This window comes from Aotus nancymaae, unplaced genomic scaffold (genome assembly GCF_030222135.1).
Source record: "Aotus nancymaae isolate 86718 unplaced genomic scaffold, 86718_ANA_hifiasm-v0.15.2.pri h1tg000003l, whole genome shotgun sequence".
Lineage (NCBI taxonomy): Eukaryota > Metazoa > Chordata > Mammalia > Primates > Aotidae > Aotus > Aotus nancymaae.
In genome coordinates this window covers 32,560,266-32,576,883 of record NW_026988414.1, presented here as the reverse complement: position 1 = coordinate 32,576,883, position 16,618 = coordinate 32,560,266, and the positions used below count along the sequence as shown (strand labels likewise).

The 16,618-nt window shown below is 47.5% G+C and overlaps 1 protein-coding gene across 2 annotated transcripts in view; it reads left to right on the top strand.

Moving 5' to 3' along the window:
- The window catches only part of COL15A1 (collagen type XV alpha 1 chain), a 119,451-nt gene that overhangs the window by 62,109 nt on the left and 40,724 nt on the right, over positions 1 to 16,618 (top strand). For both annotated transcript variants that reach the window (XM_064379565.1, XM_064379574.1), the window contains exons 10-16: positions 2,821 to 2,970; positions 3,381 to 3,524; positions 7,793 to 7,846; positions 9,413 to 9,472; positions 10,655 to 10,747; positions 11,889 to 12,014; positions 12,706 to 12,768. In XM_064379565.1, the coding sequence (XP_064235635.1) occupies positions 2,821 to 2,970; positions 3,381 to 3,524; positions 7,793 to 7,846; positions 9,413 to 9,472; positions 10,655 to 10,747; positions 11,889 to 12,014; positions 12,706 to 12,768 (690 nt within the window). The remainder of the gene's footprint in view (positions 1 to 2,820; positions 2,971 to 3,380; positions 3,525 to 7,792; positions 7,847 to 9,412; positions 9,473 to 10,654; positions 10,748 to 11,888; positions 12,015 to 12,705; positions 12,769 to 16,618) is intronic.

Below are 16,618 nucleotides of genomic sequence, written 5' to 3'. Positions count from 1 at the left end.
ACCTCAGGTGATCCACCCGCCTCAGCCTCCCAAAGTGCTGGGTTTATAGGCATGAGCCACTGCACTGGCCCTTTTTTTTTTTTTTTTTTTTTTAAATTTTAAGGGAGGAACTGAGCTGTGGCCTAGCATTTTAGTGGAGTGGGTCAAAGTGTCCTGGTTGCGGGTGAGACTCCACAGTGTGTCACCACTGTCATTTCTACCCTCTTACGTGTCTCAGTTTATCTCTCTGTAGTTCTAGCACCTCCAAGAGGGCTCAAAATCAAAATGCAAAGTGACCAGCTCCTATGTGACCTTCCTGGACAAGGCTTTTTAAACTAATTTTGTTGGGGGTTTCCTGTAGGGTTGCTGCATGTCATGGGGGGTCAACCCCCCAGACACACACACTTGGCCTCCAGTCACCCAGGGGCACCTTTCAGCTGGGAAGAGCAAAATGCCCTTTCTCTTTAGAACTGAGGAAACTCATTCTATTTATCTGTGAAAACGATAGTTCAGTTCCTCATGCAAAATGCTTACGTGAGCCAATTGAGCTTAATTTCAGGAGGAAAAGCAATGGAGAAGAGACCCTTTAGAATGCACCTCTGAACTAGAATTAGGGTCCTAAACAATAGCATTCTAGGAGAAAAAAAAAAACCAGCTAAGATCACTTCCTTTAAATTGTCCTCAGCCACCTCTAACTTTGTAGCTCTCATCCACCATTACACACACCAAGGTCAAATCCTCTCACAGTACAAGGTAATCTCTGGTAACCCTAAAAGCCAAAGAGGTCAGTCTTACAATAGAGGAGAGCAGAGCTTTAGACCTAAGAAGAATCTGCCCATGACTCTTGAAACTCCACAAAGAAAATGGAACACCCCTAAAAGGGGCAGGTGGTGCCTTTATTCTGAGTAGTTCTTGAAGGGGTTTGAGTCATGAGAAGCCTTCTCTCTCTCTCTCTCTCTCTATATATATATATATATATATATATATTTTTTTTTTTTTTGAGACAGTCTCACTCTGTTGCCCAGGCTGGAGTACAGTGGCATGATCTCGGCTCACTGCAACCTCAGCCTCCATGTTCAAGTGATTCTTCTGCCTCAGCCTCCCGAGTAGCTGGGACTACAGTCACATGCCACCACGCCCAGCTAATTTTTGTAATTTTAGTAGAGATGGGGTTTCACCATATTGGCCAGGCTGGTCCCAAACTCCTCACCTTGTGATCTGCCTGCCTTGGCCTCTCAAAGTGTTGGGGTTACAGGTGTGAGCCACCGCACTGGGCCCTAGATTTTTATTGGTACTGAAGATGGCAAAGGAGAAAGGAAATACAGGGTAGAAGAAAAGTAAATGAAAGAAAAAAATTATTAAGACAGGAAGCAAACACAGCAACCATGTGCATGTTTTGCTTTTTTTCCCCTCTCTTGCAGCTGTGAGAAATTTTAGCCAATTCAGAGACGCCTTGTTACCCAAAATTTAGAATCCTCATTTAGATTTGACCAAGTCAGATAGAGTTGGTCAAATCTGATGAGAGAAAGACCAGAACAACAACCAAAAAAACCCCCTAACAATATGATTACTGAGCATTCTAATAGTAAGGAGAAATTAAGAACAGCTGGTTGTTAATCTTAACTTTAGCCAAGAAAACCTCAGGTCAGCTACTTACTAGGGATAGGCCTTAGGCTGAAGACTGCTCTCTACCATCCTGGAAGCAGGAAAAACCTTACACTTGCCTTCCCTGTTGGAAGTGAGCTCAAACTCCAGAAAGAAGTTAAGCGCCTTCCATCATCCTAGAAAGAGGAAAACTTGCCTTCCTTGTTGGAAGCAAGTAAAACTCAAAGAAAGAAATTGTACAGTAAAATAAACTTTATATCTCGACCAAATTTTGGGAGATCAGGAATTCTCTGGAGGGGAGGCTTCCAGGCCTTAGCAGATTGCCCTGTTGGTTTGAACCATGAAGAAAGCTCAAGCTGGTACCAAGCACCAATATGAGATTTGTCAAAGGTCAGGGGCACCTCCACTCAGAATCAACTCTTTGTAGTTGCCAAAATGTGAACCCCAAATATCTGAGACAAGTCTCGGGAAAGTTAGGAAGTTTATTTTGCAAAGGTTAAGGACATGCTCATGACACAATGACACAACCTCAGGAGGTCCTGATGACCTGTGCCCAAGGTGGTTGGAGCATAGCTTGCTTTTATGCATTTTAGGGAGACATGAGACATCAATCAGTTTATGTAAGGTGTACCTTGGTTCTGTCCAGAAAGGCGAGACAACTCAAAGTGGGGAGGGGGCTTCCAGGTCATAGGTAGATAAGAGACAAGCAGTTGCATTCTTTTCAGTTTCTAATTAGCCTTTCCAAAGGAAGCCATTAGATACGCATTTATCTCAGTGAGCAGAGGGATGACTTTGAGTTTTGTCTGTCCTTTGTCTGCAAGGAATTTCCTTGTGAATAAATTATCAGGGAGGTACGTAGCTTTTTTATTTTAGTAGCTATCTTGTTAGGGAATAGAATGGGAGACAGATTTGCCCTAAGCAGCTCCCAGATTGATTTTTTTCCCTTTGGCTTAATGATTTGGGGATCCTGAGATTTATTTTCCTTTCACAAAGCTAAGGCCAGAGAAGCGCTTGGCAGGGATGAGCTAGAGGGAACTCTGGGGTGGGTGGGGGGGTGCCCTGAGAGGTGCTTTCTAATGCTGGAGGTGAAGGTGTGGTCCTGGAGGAGCAAAGGAAAGAGATGCATGGAGCCTCCAGTTATCTGAGGCCCCAGCGCTTTCCACCCTGCAGCCTCACACCCACTGAACCAGGGGCATGGGTGAAGGGGCACAGCTCCTCATGCCAATTTCATTTCAGGGTCCAAACAGTGAAGAAAGTTTAACAACAGCCACAGCTGCAATCGAAGTGCCCCTCAGTACTTTCGAGGATGAGGAAGCCAGTGGGATCCCCACAGACGTCCTGGCTCCCATCACAGCCACCGCAGCCCCTGAGCAGGCAGTCACTTCTGTAAGTGTCATCTGGCGTCCTCTTTGGCTCACAGGGGAGAGACAAGTCTGCATCGTGAGACAACAGTTCTCCTTGGCCTTGTCAGGGGCACCTGCAGCTCGGTTATGAGCACACGTCTAGTGGGCAGTGGCTGGAGGGAGGCAGCATGCAATGCTGGGCGTGGCAGCGGCTCCAGCCCTGCTCCTTCCTAGCCTTGCTCAAGAATTTTCTCATAGAGATGAGTGGTCCACAGTTGGTGCTGAGGCTTAGAGGAGATGCTTATTTCAGAAGGGGTATGCTGGGGTAACGATGATTGTAGATAAGAATGTGCTTTGAAACTGGGCTGGCACTGCAGAAATGACAGTTACCCCAACTCCCTGACTGCCTCATGAGCCAGGAGAGGTGGCACATCATGCTGGTTTTGTTTTCAGGGTCCTGGTGATGAAGAAGACTTGGCAGCAACCACCACAGCGAAGCCCCTCACCACAGCTGGTAGTGAAGAGTCTGGCAGCCTTCCCCCTGATGGGCCACCGCTGCCCCTGCCCACAGCGGCCCCTGAAAGAGGGGTCACTCCAGTAAGTGACATAGAGCTGTAGAGATTTGACTTGGCAGACCTTATGGGGAGGGAAAGAAAGAATTGTGGGAGGGGTTGGCCCCAGCTTTGTCAGAGGCAGGTTTTCACATTGGTTTGCAAATTTGGGCATTTGAGGGCCTTTAACCTGGGGAACACTTGAGGAGACAGCAACCCATAGAGAAAAAGCAAGAGATTAAAATCAAGGGGACCTAGCTGTGTGTCCCAAACTGATCTTTGGATTGAAATATGTTCTAACAATCAGTGCTGTTACAGGGGCAAAGCTGACAGTAAGACGTGGTGGGTCTGTAGAGGGGACGAGAGCATCAACACCGTGTGTGTGTTGGGGGTGACCTCCAAGTCCCTGCCAGCATGAGTTCTTATGACTCTTGGCTACAACTGTGTGCCTTTAAGCAAATCCTTTAATTTTTTTGGCCCTCTGTTTCCTCATCTGTGAAAATGAATGGCGGCGAGGCCAAGTCCGAGAATGCAGGTCGGAGAATGTTTACAAAGCTCTGTACGCACACCTGGGCTTGTCACCACTTAAGGGCTATAACTGTGTCTTTTAGAAATGGGAAACCCAGAGCTGGCCCTCAACTTGGGCTTGTGTGAAGCAGGGACTGAAATTGCTCTTGCAATGTGAACACATTTTTAAAGGAAAACATCTCTGTGGTGACCAGCACAGGCTCATTAGTTTCCCGAGTACCACTTGGTCATGCACACTTTGAAAGCCACAACTCAAGCTACAGTCATGTGACCTATTGGCCACAGTGTGGCAGGACTGACCTGTGAGGGGAAAGAGCTGTGGGACGGGAGATCAGGAGAGCCTCCTGAGGTCCTGAATGCCCCTTGTTCTGGGGCATCTTCCACGGTTGTCACGCTGCTGCCTGTCTCTTTAGAGTTGTCTTCCATTCATTCGTTGATTCACTCGTTGACTGGACACATAGTGGCTCTGGGCCCGCAGTCGGGACACTTGTAGATATAGATGATTGTGACCTCACTCCTGTCCCCAGCGAATTTACAGTCAAGGGGTAGGAAATACACCATCTGAACTGACATTGGTTAAGCACTCTGTGCTCCAAGTTTATCTGATTCCCTTCACACCACCTCTCTTCGGTATAAGGTAAATGGGAGGTAAGATGTGGAGAGGTAAAGTCACCTGCCACTGTTGCCTGCCTCTAAGAGGTGGAGCTGGGATTTGAACCTAGGCATGCTGGCCTGCAGAGCTTGAGCTCTTGAGCTTCACACAGCTGAAGTCTTCATCTGTGAGAATGTGGTGTGGTGGGAAGACCCTGGACTGGGGCCCAGGAGATCGAGGTTCCGCTTCTAGGGATGCCGCTGGCTTGTGGTGTGCCCTGGACCTCCTTGTCATCATCTATAAAAGGAAAAAGATGAACAACTCTGGCTTTCAACTCGCACATTAGAGGTGCCTGGGAAGCTTAAAACAACATGGGTGTCTGAGTCCAGTGCTAGACCAAGTAACTGAGACGCTGGGACTGGGACTTTGGGCTTGCAGGGCATCCTCGCGGGCAGCCAGCTCTGGACCCACCTGCCCACACGCTGTGACTTCCTAAACAACATCCCCTGCTCTTCTGCACCTCACCCCAAGGTATACACAAAGCACCAAGTTCAAGTCTCCTCAGTGATGCTACATCGGGCACAGACAGAGCCGGTTCTCCTTTTTCTTTCTCTTTTTAACTTTTTATTATTGAAAACCTAAAAATGTCACAAAGGAGCTTAGAATAGTACAATTAACCCCCATAAACCCATCGCTCAGTTTGAATAATTATCAACACTTTGCCAATCTTGCTTCACCTATTCCACCTCCTACCACCAAAGTTTTTGGAGGGAAGGAGAATACCGGAGTATTTAAAAATCAACCCCAAACATCCTATCATTTACCTGATAAATTATTCACTGTGTATGGCTGATAGTGTGATCTGGTACCTTTTTTTTTTTTTGGTCACAGCCACAGTGTCGTAATCCATCTAACAAAATTAGCCGTGGTTCCTTCATGTTCTCTAATGCCCTGGTTATTTTGTTTCAAAATACCTCTTTCCAGTTAGTTTGTTTGAATCTGAATCCAAACAAGGTCTACACGTTGCATTTGCTTGACATGCCTCTTAAGTTTCTCTTAATCTCTCATTGTCGCCCGCCTTCTTTTTCCCTTTTGCCATTAATTTGTTGAAGAAACTGGGTCAGTTTCTTCCTTAGACCCTTTGTGTTTTCAGCTTTGAGAAGTCAGTCTGGTAAGGCTGGCTGTGCTCATGGAGTGTGAGGGTTACTGCTACTGGGAAGGTCTTTGTTTACATATATTAACAACCGTAAAAGTGCATATTTCTGACCCAGAAACTTCTCTTCTAGCAATTGATTCTAATGGAGGTAGTCTGATAGCCTTTGTTGCTGCTGTTTTTTTTAAAAAAAGGCTTTGTTTACAAGGATGCTAATCTCAGTATTGTCCATAATAGAGAAAATCTGGGTATACTTTAATTAGCCAACAATAGAAGTTTAATTGAATTAAAGTATAGTCAAACAATGGAGCATTATGTAGCTAATAAAACTATACTTGTTAGGAATATTTAATGATGGGGGAAATGCTTAGCATACAATGTTAAGTGAAAGAAGCTGGTTATAAACCTGAGTATAGTGTGTGGTTAGCTATTTAAAAACACACGCATGCAAAAACACTAGAAGGAAATACCCTCTGTAAATGTTGGCAGTTGCTGCCACAAAGTGGTGTAACTGTGGAAGGTTGTTAGGTTCTTAATACATTGCGGTGTTTTCCACTATGGGGGTTACAGTGTTTACGACAGATTTTTTAAAAGCTCTGAGAAGGCAAAGAGACAGAAAGAGAGACAGACACAGAGAGTGTTAGAGACAGAATGACAGAGAGAAAGAGAGAGATGGAGACATGGACACACAGCATTTCTTCCTGGCATGTAACTGATGAAGACAGATTGTCGCTAAGTGCCCACTTTAGGGATCTGCAGCAAACTCAGATGAATGCCCTGATTCCTGAGCAGATAGTCCAAAAGCACAAGATTGTCAAGAAAGTACCCACCCTGGAATATCAATAGAATCAGGTTTTTGTTTGTTTGTTTTTCTGGTTTTTTTTTTTTTTTTTTTTTTGAGACAGAGTCTTAGAGTGCAGTGGCATGACCTTGGCTCACCGCAGCCTCCACCTCTCAGGCTCAAGTGATTCTCCTGCCTCAGCCTCCAGAGTAGCTGGGATTATAGGCAAGGGCCACTACCACCCAGCTAATTTTTGTATTTTTTTTTTTTTAAGTAGAGATGGGATTTAACCACGTTGGCCAGGCTGGTCTTGAACCCTTGACCTCAAATGATTCACCTGCCTCAGCCTCCCAAAGTGCTGGGATTACAGGCTTGAGCCACTGTGCCCGGCCTCTAGGATCAGTACTGGTCGCAGATATGTGGCAGAGTCAGGCAAGCTATTCTGCCGTGGTGACTCCAGGTAAGTTTCAATCTCAGAGTTACCATGGCACTACAGCTTGCCTGGCTCTGCCACATATCTGTGGCCAATTTTCTTCACTTCTCTCTGCCTCAGTTGACTCATGCATAAAATGGGAATCATAATGATAGAAACTACCTCTTGATTTGTGAGGATTAAATGAGTTTCTACATGGAAAACATGACCCAGCACATAGTACATGCTCAATAAATTAGCTGTCTAGAATTATTTTGCAGATGAGGCCCAGTAAGGATTAGAGCTTTGCTCAAGATCACACAGCTCTCAGGGGTCCAGTAGGAGTGAGAGCCTTTGTCTCTGGACTTTTTGGTGCTTTGGTTTTCTGCATTGTTTACAACCACTGTCTTTAGACGGGAGCCAGAAGTTGATTAGCAAAGCCCACACTGGTCACAATGATGTCATTACATTTCTAAGGACTGACTAATAGATCTTAGTTAATATATGGAGAATGCTGCCCTGAAAATGAAGTAATATGTTTAAAAATCTGTGTTATGCAACACAAGTGAGAGAGGAGACTGATTGTCACGTGTGAGGGACTCCAAGTGCCAGGATCTTCCCACTAGTCATTTGGCAGATGGGCACTGGGAGCCTATTGTCTGCTGATGCAGGGGATGCTGCAGTGATCAGGCAGCCTCTCTCTTCACGGGGCTCCCTGACTTCAGCCCAGGGCAAGCCCCAGCTCATGTCCAGCTCACTGACCAGGACCAGGGAATGTCATCAGAACTCAGCAGCCCCATGTCCCAAATACCTTGTGGCCATGTTTTAACCAAATCTTCTTCTTTTAGGCTCCGAGAGAACACGTGGGAATGAAAGAACAGGCTGGGCCTGAAGGAGAAAAGGTTTGTGCTGTGACCATCCTGGGGAGCACTTTGGCTCCTGATCAAGTGTCCCAAGCGTGTTATTTGGGTTTGATTTAGTCCATTCTGATCAAGGGGATTGTAGAAGCACCAAGAGGGCTAAGCCCAAAAGAAGTGGACTTGTAGGTCTGGGACATCATGAAGAGGGCGCCAGGCAGTTCTGGCTGTCTCTTACCACCCGGTGACTATGGCCGAGTACCTTGACCTCCGTGGGCCTTGGCTTCTCTATCCATTATTGAAGGGTCCTATGATTTCACACCTGGCTCTTCCTGGGAAAATGTTGGGTAGACAAGAGCTTCTGAGGATCACAGACCTAGATTTGCCTCTTTGTAGCTGTAGAATCTCCCAAAAGTCCTTTACTATTTCTTTGCTCCAGTTTCTCCGTCTGTAAAGTAGGGGTGGTGATGATCACCCTGTGGTGTGGGATGAAATGAGGGGATGTTTACCTTTAGCTGGTGTCAGTCACTGCAGAAATAACAAATTCCTCTAACCAAAACAACTGCTGGTGCTAAGCTGTTCCCAAGGGGCAATGTGTCCACAGTGACCCCAGTCAAGAGATCCTGCCCAGGGAGCCTGCTCTAGCCATAGGCAGCAACTTGGCTGCTATGGGAATCTCCTTATCTCCACCATGACCCTGGTCCTCTGCCCACCTCGCCTGCCTCTGGGCTGCACGGAGGCTGTTCCTTGTGGTAGTTGATGCTCCCGCCCTGCGGCCTCCTGAGTCTTCCCACCAGGGTGTGGGGCTGGGGAGGACAATGTTCTCACCTCTCTCTGCCTCTGGCCACCTCAGTGGACGTCAGATGCCAGCAGGGCTTGGGTGCAGCAGGAAGCTCTGGGAGGAGGCCTCACAACACACAGATTTTGGGGCTTGACTGCGGACATTTCCACTCTCCTTTTGGCGCATCGGGCCATCCCGTCACCTTATTTGTCAGGAAAGCCATTTCTCTGGGCACTTTTTGACAGCCAGAACCTCCTGGGATGCCACTCTGTCATTTTCTTTCATCTGTCTCCTTTCCCAATGGGTGCTTCTGCCATTCTAAAAGCATTTTCTGAGCACCGGCCTTGTGCCAGGTGCTGAGACCTGGAGGTGATTCAGGTACTGTGCCTGCCCTTGAGGGGCACACGTCCCAGAGGGGCAGACTGTGAGCAATGACGTTCCTGTAAAGGTCACAGGCCCTGGTGGGAGGAGCAGGTGGGCAGGGCAGGCTTCGGGGAGGCCAGATTGGGCCTGAGCACTGGTGCTTTAGCGGCGCCCAGACCAGAGAGCAGGGAATAAATCCTGGAAGAAGGGAGTGTGTGTGCTATGTGTGCTGATGCTGGTCAGCTCTTTCCACCACAGCCCGTGCCCTCCAAGTGCGGCACAGAAACAAAGACTTCTGAGCCCTGGGGTGGGACGAGGCCTCCCCTTGAGCTGTCTCTGCAAAGGACAATGCCATTTTCCACTCCTATGTGACCCTGATTTTAAAGATGAGCACGATTTCTACAGAAAGGTGGGGACATGGGAGGAACAGGGTTCCAGGACTTCACTGACCATTTTGCTCTCTTTAGGGTGATGCTGGGGAGGAGCTTCCTAGCCCTCCTGAACCTTCCAGGCCTGTTGGACCCACGGTGAGATTCCCATCTAGGTTTGTCACACACACAGGTGCAAGACCAGGGATGCAGCCAAAACGGCTGCAGGCTGAGGACTCTCCTTTTTGGCCCCCAAAGTATCTTACAGTTAGACCCCAGGGCCTTCTGCCTCTACTAGGACTCCGCATGTGCAGCAGCAGAATTGATTTCTGTCCAGTTTATGTCCTGTACCTTGAGTGTCCCAGAAGTTCTTTGAACTCAACACTTCCCCAAACTGGACTCATTACCCATGCCCCAGACCTGCTCCTCCTCCTGGGTTTCCCATCTCTGGGAATGGCACCCCATCTACCTGGTCACCAAGAGAGGGACATCCTTGAGTGGTCCTCTTCCTTTCCCAGCCCCGTCCAGTGTGTCCCCAAGTCCCCCTGAGTCTAGCTGTGCAGTGCCTTCTCCTCCTCTCTTGGGCGATGGCATCAGCCTCCTAACTGGTCTCACTGCCTCCATATCACCACTTCCCTTCTCCCACACACATGTGCCCACCACTGTGACCTTCCTAAATCCAGCTGTACCCCCAAAACCCAGCTCTTCCTTGGTGCTTCTCCAGGGTACTCAGTATACACACATTTGATGAATGAATTAGGCCCTGCCTGGTTCCCATCTTCAAGAGTTAAGTACTAGAAAGGTGTTTTGGAGATTCCCCTGTTTCTTTGGATACATTTGATGGCATTCAAGTATGCACTGAGAGCCCGCTGGGTGCTTGGCCTCCTTGGACTCTGGGTACCCAGTGTGTCTAAGGTTTGGGCCAGCCCTTGAGGAGCTCTAGTTTAGAGGAGCCGACAGACACACACACAACTAAGCTTCAAGCAGCTGACTGAGAACTTGATAGAGGCTAGTGGGAGCACCGAGGAGGGAGAGAATTCTGCCTGGAAATGGGGTAGGGAGGGCTTCATGGAGGAGGAGACTGCGGAATTGGGCCTTGAAGGATGAGTAGGGAATTGAAAGGCAGGAAAGGAGGCTGAAGACATGAGTGGGCTGCAAGCTGGGAGGCAGCAAGGGAGGAGGGTAGCTGTAGAGGGGAGTGGGAGAAAAGGCAGAGAGAAAATGGGGAGCTGAAGTTACCGGGCTACAGAATATGGGAAACATTTCCCCATTTGGGGGAAAGTGGCTGTCCTTGAAATCTGGCGGTTGAATACAAGTTATGGAAATTTCTTCTCTCTCCAGGTGGGAGCAGAGGTGGAGGGCTCTGGCCTGGGCTGGGGCTCGGGCGTCAGCTCCGGCTCTGGTGACCTGGTGGGCAGTGAGGAGCTGCTGAGAGTGAGTGTGAAGGAGGACATGACATGGTATCTGGGACTGCCTTCAAAATCACCCCAGAGGGAGGGACGTGGGGTCGGGGACAGATGAAACCAGATTAGCTACCATTGGGGTTGCTGGCGGTGAGCTCATGGGGGTTCATCCTCCTTTTCCCTGTATGTGTTTGAAATTGTCCACTTTGACCAGTGGCATTGTAAGTGAGTACAAGCCTACATTTATCTTCAGGACCTTCTCGCCCACCTGCTTCCTTTCCACAGTAGGCTTCTCAAGCAGGCTGCCCCGCAGCAGGTATGCCCACTGCCCTTCACCTCTGCCAGTTGGCTTTTGACTCTCCCTCCCCCTCCTCTCACCCTATTCATTAAAGAGAACTGCTGGCCTCGTCTCTGGGTGGCACATTCTATTTCAGCTTCCAGAACCTTCCTGAAATCTCCTTCCCTTTTGCACCCCCTCCCTGCCTCCATCCCCAGACCACTCTTACTCTTTTGGTGCCTCTTGCTCCCCTGGCCCCCTGCCAAGGCTGCGGCTCCACCAGTCCTTTCCAAAATTGCCCCCGGGGAGCTTCGTCCTTCTCTGGCAGCAGCTGATGCCTCTGTCCCTGGGCGCCTGTACTGAATCCCCAGTTGAAAGCTTCACTTGGCTGCCCTCATGGCCAGGGCTAGAAGGGTTCTAGACTCCGTTGTTAAATGGAATGGGAGCCAAATGAATCTCCCAGCCTGGTGGGTCAGCCAGCCCAGCAATGAGCTAAAAGCACTAGTACACTTCAGAAAAAGAGTTTTAACAACAAGGCTGTCCAACAGGCAGCTTTTGACTGACCTCACAATTCACCAGAAAACTCAGTTCACCAGAGCACTTCTCAGAATTCCAGCTAACTGGGTTTTGTATTCAGCTGTTTGGGAGAAAACACGATACAATGGGCTCAGAAAGACCAAGATTCGAATCCCAGCTTTCCTGCTAATTAGCTGTGTGTCTGAGAGCCCTTGAGTTGCATGGTCTCACTGAGCCTCAGTTTTCCCATCTGTGAAGTGGGAGCACCAATCCCTACTTGTAGGATTGTTGTAAGAATTTGAGAGAATGTATGAAGCACATAGTCAGTGTCTCATTCAGTATTCTCCCACTGTTTCTAATAGAGACTCTGTGTTTTTAGGGTCCTCCAGGGCCCCCAGGCCCACCTGGCTTACCTGGGATTCCAGGAAAACCAGGAACTGATGTTTTCATGGGACCCCCTGGATCTCCTGGAGAGGACGGAGCTGCTGGTGAACCCGGGTCCCCGGTGAGCAACTGAAGTCTTCTCCCCATCTCTGTGGCTGTGGGGCTTCCTTTAGCTGGGGAACGGTGTACAGATTGCAAAACCCAGCACTGTCCCAGGTTCGCGTTGGGGAGAGAGCAGTTCACTGTTTGTAAACAGAAGGCCTCCTCATCTGAGTCATTGTTGAGATTCCAGAGAAGCAGCAGCCAAGAAAAACATCATCCTACGTATCGTTTCACTGCTTTATCACAGTCAGTGCAGATGGCCCCCGACTTACAAATGGTGCAACTTACGATGTCTTTGACTTTATAATGGTGCAAAAGCGATACACATTCAGTACCTTGAGTACCCATGCAACCATTCTGTTTTCACTTTTCACACTTTATTATAAAATAGGCTTTGTGTTTGATGACTTTGCCCAGATATAGGCTAATGGAAGTGTTCTGAGCACGTTTAAGGTAGGCTAGGCTAAGCTGTGATGTTCAGTAGGTTAGATGTATTAAATGCATTTTGGACTTAAGATATTTTCAACTTACAGTTGGTTTATTCAGATGTAGCCCCATTGTAATTCAAGAAGCATCTGTATAGAAGACACAGATGGCCCTGGGCCCACCAGCCTCACCTGCCTCGCAACGCTCCCCTCTTTTTCTAACAAGCGTGTGTATGTGATTCTTAGCAGAGATGTGGTGGGTTGATTGTCACTGATGTTCCCCAGGGCCCTGAGGGACAGCCTGGAGTTGATGGAGCCACCGGCCTTCCTGGGATGAAAGGGGAGAAGGTAAGGGGAACACGGAAGGGTCCCAACACATGGGAGCCACCAGGCCCGCACTACTCTTTCTGAGTTCTAAGCCTGACCTTGCCTCTTATGTGACTGACCCCCTGGCCCCCTGAAATCCCCTGCTGGCCACTTCTGCTGGATGTCCCTATCATGGGACTCATAATGCCCAAACCTGAACTCAGCACCTTCCCTGCCCACTCTTGTGTGTCCCTAGCTTCAGTGAATGGCGTTGCCATCTACCCAGTCACCTGGAGCCAGAAATGGAATCTTCTCTAACTACTTCTTCCCTCTCTTTCCTGCTGTGATTGGTCAGTGCCAAGATGGCCCAGTCTGACCTCCACCTCTCTCACCTTTCTCTCCCCACGGAGTTGGACTCATCGCTTCTCACTTGCACAGTGGCCTTGTGCTCCCCATCGCTGCCCATTCTCTCCACCCACCCTCCAGCCTCCTGCCCAGTTCATCTTCCTGTAGCAGGCTCTCATCAGCCCCTCCCTGGTCCCTGAGAAAAGATCCAGGGCTCCACTGCCTGCAGGACAGAGCCTAGCTCTGTGCAGACCTCTAGCGCTTCCTGATTCGCATGGGCTGCCTCTCTCCAGTGCATCCCCCCACTCCTCACACGGCCTCTTGGCCAGTGGGCCAGCTCTGCCCACATGCTCTGGGCACACTCTTCCCTTCTGGCCTCCTGGTCTTTGCACGTGGTTTTCTCCCTGTTTGGGATGTCCTTTTCCTTTTCTCATCCTCCAAGACCTAGTTCAGATACATCCTCTGGGGAGCTCTCCCTGACTCATCATGAACAGAAAGCATCCCTCCTTCCTCTGCTTTCTATTAGCATCATAGGAAGCTCCTGTGCTATGAGAACATTTCTAGCCAGTGACACTAAAGGTGTTAGCTTACCTGTCTGCTCCTCACCCCCACCCTGACATAAAGCATGTAATACTGCCTCTCTCTCCTTAGAACCTAGCACAGACCTCTATTATGTTTGATGCATGAATGAAACTTCCTTTGGACACCATTAGTCTGCTTTTCCCAGAGTCTGGCCTGCCTTCATCCTCTTCATTCTCTGTCTGTAAGCTGGTCCTGCCTCCTGTCTGCAAACCTGTGCTGGTGCTACCCGGGGTGTGTGTGTGTGTGTGTGTGTGTGTGTGTGTGTGTGGAGGAGTAGTTCCTGCTTCTGCAGGGTTCCCAGCTTAATAAGACAAGCCATGTCTGTCAAAGGAAGGCAGTAAAGACTAGGTGAGCCCTGCGCTAGGGATGCGATCCGTGGGTTTTACTGGGATATAGAGGAGGAAGAGTCCCTCTCAGCTGGGATGGGAAGTGGGGCCTTCTGCGGCCCTCTCACGGATAAAGACGTGGAAAATGCTGACTCTTTAGACACCGCCATGAACTGAATTTCTAGTTTCCATCAGCTCTCAAGTATGTTTATTTTAATTGGAGCCGTAACTCAATTTTCTTGGAAAGCTTATTTCTCAGAAAAAGGAACAGTTGTCAAGCTTTATGTAACTCATTTTACATGTAGTAATGGTTTCATAAGAAATTAAATTTTGCAGGAAACACCACAGACCTATCTTCCTACCTGTTTTTCTTCCCAGCTTCCCTCCACCCACCCACACTCACCCCTCCCATACTCTGTCTCGAACTTAAAGATACCCACGCCCACAACTGCATACAAAACACCCTTGCACACACACTCTGCAGCTGCTTGAAGAATCAGCAGTGCACAGAGTAGCAGCAGGCTTGCCTAGGGTGAATGTCAGAGATCAATCACGTTTGTTTGTTTCTGAAATTTGCTACGCGTCTCAGTTTGTTGCACTGTGTACATGTGAGGTTTTCTCATCAAGTTAAGGCAGAAACTTGGGAATTTGCATCTGGAGAGTGGGCGGGAAACTTTACACATGATATTTACCTTAAAAACAAAACAAAACAAAAAACCCAATAAACCAAGGTGCATATTCAGTATGTAAAATAACAAAACATGTGCTAAAGGAAATGAACAACTTCAGGGCTGTAATAGATCATAAGATCCAATGATTCATTTGATCCTTGACTCCCCTTCAACAGTATCTGTCCTTCAGCTTGCATACCTCCAGTGACAAGGAACTCATCTCCTGCCCAGGCAGTGCCTTGCACAGTTATATGGATCCACTTGTAGAGAAGCCTTTCTGTCTGCTGTGATGAAATCAGCCTCCCTTCTCTTTAGCATGGCACATAGACCAATCTAGGCAGTGATCTAGAATGGAGTTTTCCCTACAGGGAATAAGGTTCAGGTTATTTATCTGAAAAAAATGTTTTTATATATAATAATTATTATTATAAAATGTGAGATTGAGATCAAAATATGATGCTCATTAACAATTCATCAAGTATTATAAGTAGGTGCTAAGCTATGAGGACGTAAGGACGTAAGAATTATACAACAGACTTTGGGGCTTGAGGAAAAGGGTGGAGGGGGTGAGGGATAAAAGAATACAGGCTGGCTGCAGTGTACATTGCTCAGGTGGTGGGTGCACCCAAATCTCAGAAATCACCACTAAAGAACTCATGTAACCAAACATCACCTGTTCCACAAAAAACCTGTGAAATTTAAAAAATTAAAATATTTTTTAAACTGATACCTCAAAGAATTTATCAAACAGCTTATTCCATGCTGACTTCAATGACAAATATTCCTTACTTTATTTTTTCCAAATCAAGATGAGCAACTAACTAAGAACTTTAGCCCAAGAAGGAATAGGTGAGGAGTGGCCCGTTTTCTCAGCAGTAGAATGTTTCTGGAAAGAATGCAGAAGAACTTGCTGGAGAAGACAGATCTCTGAAAAAATCATTCCTTTCTGCTTTTGCACCACAGATTCTGCCTTTCAGTTCTTTGGAGCACACCTAGAATTAACAGTTGTTGATTTTCTACTTTGAGAATCTAAATCATTCATGTTATTCTTCAGTCTCAAAAGGGACACTCAGGCAGGAAAGAGTTTGTGCTTGGAAATTTTCTTCAGTGCCCAGAATTACTGAGGAATGTTGAATTCCCAGTAATTGCTTTGGAGTAATTTCACTGAGCTGCTGAACTGTCATTGTAAAATCAGCTTCTGTCTTTTCTGTTGATGTAAGAGAAATACAATGAAATCATCATCACCTTCCCTTTCTCCAAGCAATCCCAATTTGTCTTTGAACAATTCTCTAAAAACCTTGAATAGTAAAGAATACAGAAGTAAGCTGCTTTTGCCTAGGACCCAGTAATGGGTTTAGACCTTCTAACAACATGTTTAAATGAAACACTGAAATAGTTGCCTGATTTCCTATTTTATATCTTCTTTTATCATCAGAAGTGTTTGGTTCAACATCTGGATTATAGGCCTCCATAAAATCAAATACATGGCCAGGCGCAGTGGCTCACGCCTATAATCCCAGCACTTTGGGAGGCCAAGGTGGGTGGATCACCTGAGGTCAGGAGTTCAAGACCAGCCTGGCCAAGATGAAGAAATCCCATCTCTACTAAAAATACAAAAAATTAGCTGGGCGTAGTGGCAGGCTCCTGTCATCCCAGCTACTCGGGAGGCTGAGGCAGGAGAATCGCTCAAACCTGGGAGGTGGGGGTTGCAGTGAGCTGAGATTGTGCCATTGCACTCCACCCTGGGCAACAAGAGCGAAATTCCATCTCAAAAAAAGAAAAAGAGAAAGAAATCAATTGTAACAGATAAGAAACTGGTTATCAGTATTACAAACAGCAGAAGGAAAACCAACAGACTTCCACAAGGCAATATGTGCTGTCTCAGAAGCCATAACAGGAAAAAAAAAAAAAAGTTCTCATCTCTGTTAGGTTCTTTGAGGTTCCTGTGTGCTGAAATTGACTAATACC